This window comes from Pistacia vera, unplaced genomic scaffold (assembly GCF_008641045.1).
Source record: "Pistacia vera cultivar Batoury unplaced genomic scaffold, PisVer_v2 Contig933, whole genome shotgun sequence".
In the NCBI taxonomy this organism is placed as follows: Eukaryota; Viridiplantae; Streptophyta; class Magnoliopsida; order Sapindales; family Anacardiaceae; genus Pistacia; species Pistacia vera.
In genome coordinates, this window is record NW_022196816.1 from 110,375 (window position 1) to 113,697 (window position 3,323).

Consider the following 3,323-nt stretch of genomic DNA (forward strand, 5'->3'; position numbering starts at 1 on the left):
CAAATATACAAATAATTTGACACACATCTTTATTCTAATTAGATAAAAATACCAATAATGTGACATGTGTCTTTATACTAATTAAAAAAAATATATATACATTATTTATACATGAAAATGAATTTACTAATTCAACATTATTGTTTTGATTCTTCTAGCTAATCAAGCAAATCTTTCATACGATTAAACATGATACACACATTCTTATACCAATTAGACAAAGATACAAATAATGTGATATATATATATGAATAAAATGATATACATGTCTTAATATTGATGAGACAAACATACGAATAACGTGACATACAAATTTTTATCCTAATTAGAAAAAGATACTAATAACGTGATACAATTCGTTTCTCACCTATAAAAATAAAATAAAATTGTATTTTAATCAAAATAGTAAATAATTTTTTAATTTTTCTATAAAATAAGAGCTCAAAACAGTAGGCCTTTTCACCTTGATAGCAAAATTGTTGGGACTTGGGAGTGTGACATGAAAAAATATGCCTAATTGGACCCACTAAGGATCCTCCCATACATTGAACCTGCTAAAGAAGCTGCTTATTTTCATTTATATATAAGCACTTTTCTTTATAAGTACTTAATAAATAAACAAAGCTCCCCCACATACAAACTACATATGTACATATACCCCTCTCTCTCTCTCTCTCTGTGTGTCCTCTTGTATAAAGCTCTGAAAGCTGATGTGTTTTATGTGATCTTAGGCCCTGGATTCTCGGGTTAAGTTTAGTGGAAGGCTGTCTTTGAGCTCTGCTGTGCCCTATGGGTTGATTTTTTGCAGATAAGTGGTTCTGCTTCTTTATTTGATGAGAAGTAAAGATTGGATTTTTAATTTTTGATTTTGGTTTTGACTGCTGGGTTTGTTTTTATTTGGTGATTTTGGAGGTGGGATTTTTGTGGGTATGTGTGTTTGGTATTTTAGTCTGTGAAATTTGTGGTTTTTATCTTGTTTGTTTGGTTTGATGTGATGAGATTATTGGGTTTTTTGTACAAGTATTTGTGGAAGTTAGTTTGATTTGTGGAAATGCCTTGGTAGTGAAAAACAAGAAGTGGGTGTGCTTGGTTTTGCGGTATTGTGTTGATGGAACGTAGATGAATTGTTTAAGAAGTTGATGTGATGAGATTATTGGGTTTTTTGTACAAGTATTTGTGGAAGTTAGTTTGATTTGTGGAAATGCTTTGGTAGTGAAAAACAAGAAGTGGGTGTGCTTGGTTTTGCGGTATTGTGTTGATGGAACGTAGATGAATTGTTTAAGAAGAAGCTAGAAATGCATGTGCACTAGGGTTTTTATTGGAAATGGATTCTTGGTTGTGATCTAATTAGACTGATTAATCAAACAATGGAAGGAAATTTATCACAAGGAGGCATGATTCCAGGTGGGGCCTCTTTTGGGGGTCTTGACTTGCAAGGATCAATGAGAGTTCATCATCAAGCTCAACATCATCCACACACCTTACACCAACATCACCATCCTATTCCTCACCAAGGGTCTTCGGTTCGTCCCTCGATTCAAGAGGGATTTCCTCTCACAATTGGGACCATGCAAAGTTGTGATCAAACAATATCAATGGCTGATTACAATAAAGGAGAAAGAGGAAAAAATTCGGTGAGTGATGATGAAGATCCGAGCTTTACTGAAGATGGTGGTGAAGGTCATAATGATGCAACTAAAGGGAAGAAAGGGTCACCCTGGCAGCGTGTAAAGTGGACTGATAAGATGGTTAGACTTTTGATTACTGCCGTGTCTTATATAGGTGAGGATACGGGCTTGGATTGTGGTGGTGGTGCTAGAAGGAAGTTTGCAGTTTTACAGAAAAAGGGTAAATGGAAATCGGTGTCAAAGGTCATGGCTGAGAGGGGTTTTAATGTCTCCCCTCAGCAATGTGAGGATAAGTTCAATGACCTCAATAAAAGGTATAAGAGGCTTAATGATATGCTTGGAAGAGGCACATCTTGCCAGGTTGTTGAGAATCCTCATCTGTTGGATGTCATAGACTACTTAAACGAGAAAGAGAAGGATGATGTTAGGAAAATATTAAACTCCAAACATCTATTTTATGAAGAGATGTGTTCTTACCATAATGGGAATAGATTACATTTGCCTCATGATCCTGCGTTGCAGCGTTCCCTGCAGTTGGCTCTTAGAAATAGAGATGACCATGAAAGTGATGATGTGAGGAGGCATCAACAAGATCCTGATGAAGATGATCAAGATATGGAGACTGATGATCATGATGAGTTTGAGGAGAATCATGTTTCACATGGGGATAGCAGGATGACATATGGTGTGCCAGGGAGCTCTTCTAAAAGGCTGAGACAAGGTCCTGGCCATGAAGATAGTTGTCTTGGGAATTCCACGAATCCTCATGAGTTCAACAAAAGCTCTTACACCCATCCACAAGTTGCACAAGCTGATATGAATCAAGTCTTACCTGAAAATATGAGAGCAGCTTGGCTACAGAAGCAGTGGATTGAATCTCGCACACTTCAGTTAGAAGAACAGAAGTTACAGATTCAAGTTGAAATGCTGGAACTGGAGAGACAACGATTCAAGTGGCAGAGGTTTAGCAAGAAAAGAGATCGTGAATTGGAAAAGTCGAAGATGGAAAATGAGAGGATGAAGCTTGAGAATGAACGCATGGCATTGGAGCTGAAGCAAAAGGAAATGAGTGCTGACTTCAATTAATTGACTGGTCATCACTCTTTGTTCATAGCAATTGTGGTAATTGCATGTGGTGCACTCATTTCTGATATTGGTAAGCTGCTGTTGATTTTAACTGGAGTATCACATATTGGATGGGGAAACCTGGTTGGAAATCTTCACTCTTCTTGCATATATTGTGTAGAAGTAGGATTGTGTCAATACCAATGGCTAGTTTTCATGTTTTTACCTTTAGTGAATTAGTATGCCTTTGGTTGAAGAATTTTGTGGTGAGAATCTTCTTGTTAGACATTTTATTTGGGTTAATAATCATTGTAAGTTTGGATTTTATGGTAGACTTTTCTTTGCTTTTTTTAATTAAATTGTGATATATACTTTCTTCGATATATTTATATTATCATATAATTTTAGTAGTTTATAAAAATTCTCTTGTTTTTACTCACTGTGCACATTTTATGATTTGAGATTTATTGTTCTGTGCTTTGTTTTATTTAGAGATTATACGGTATTTTGTTTATCGTGTATTCTTTTTCTAAGGCCTGGTCGGTTTATGGAGGGGCGATTTCTTGAAGATTTTCTACTCTATGACAGGTCTTTATCGCTTTCCATGTTTAAATTTTTTTCATTGAAGAG

General features: G+C 35.7%; 1 protein-coding gene across 1 annotated transcript; it reads left to right on the forward strand.

The window, feature by feature from the left end:
- Positions 1 to 723: 723 nt before the first annotated feature.
- Positions 724 to 3,059, forward strand: LOC116120445. Its single transcript, XM_031406394.1, has one exon. The coding sequence runs from the start codon at positions 1,368 to 1,370 to the stop codon at positions 2,712 to 2,714; it is 1,347 nt and encodes a 448-aa protein (XP_031262254.1). The 5' UTR covers positions 724 to 1,367; the 3' UTR covers positions 2,715 to 3,059.
- The last annotated feature ends 264 nt before the right edge of the window (positions 3,060 to 3,323 follow it).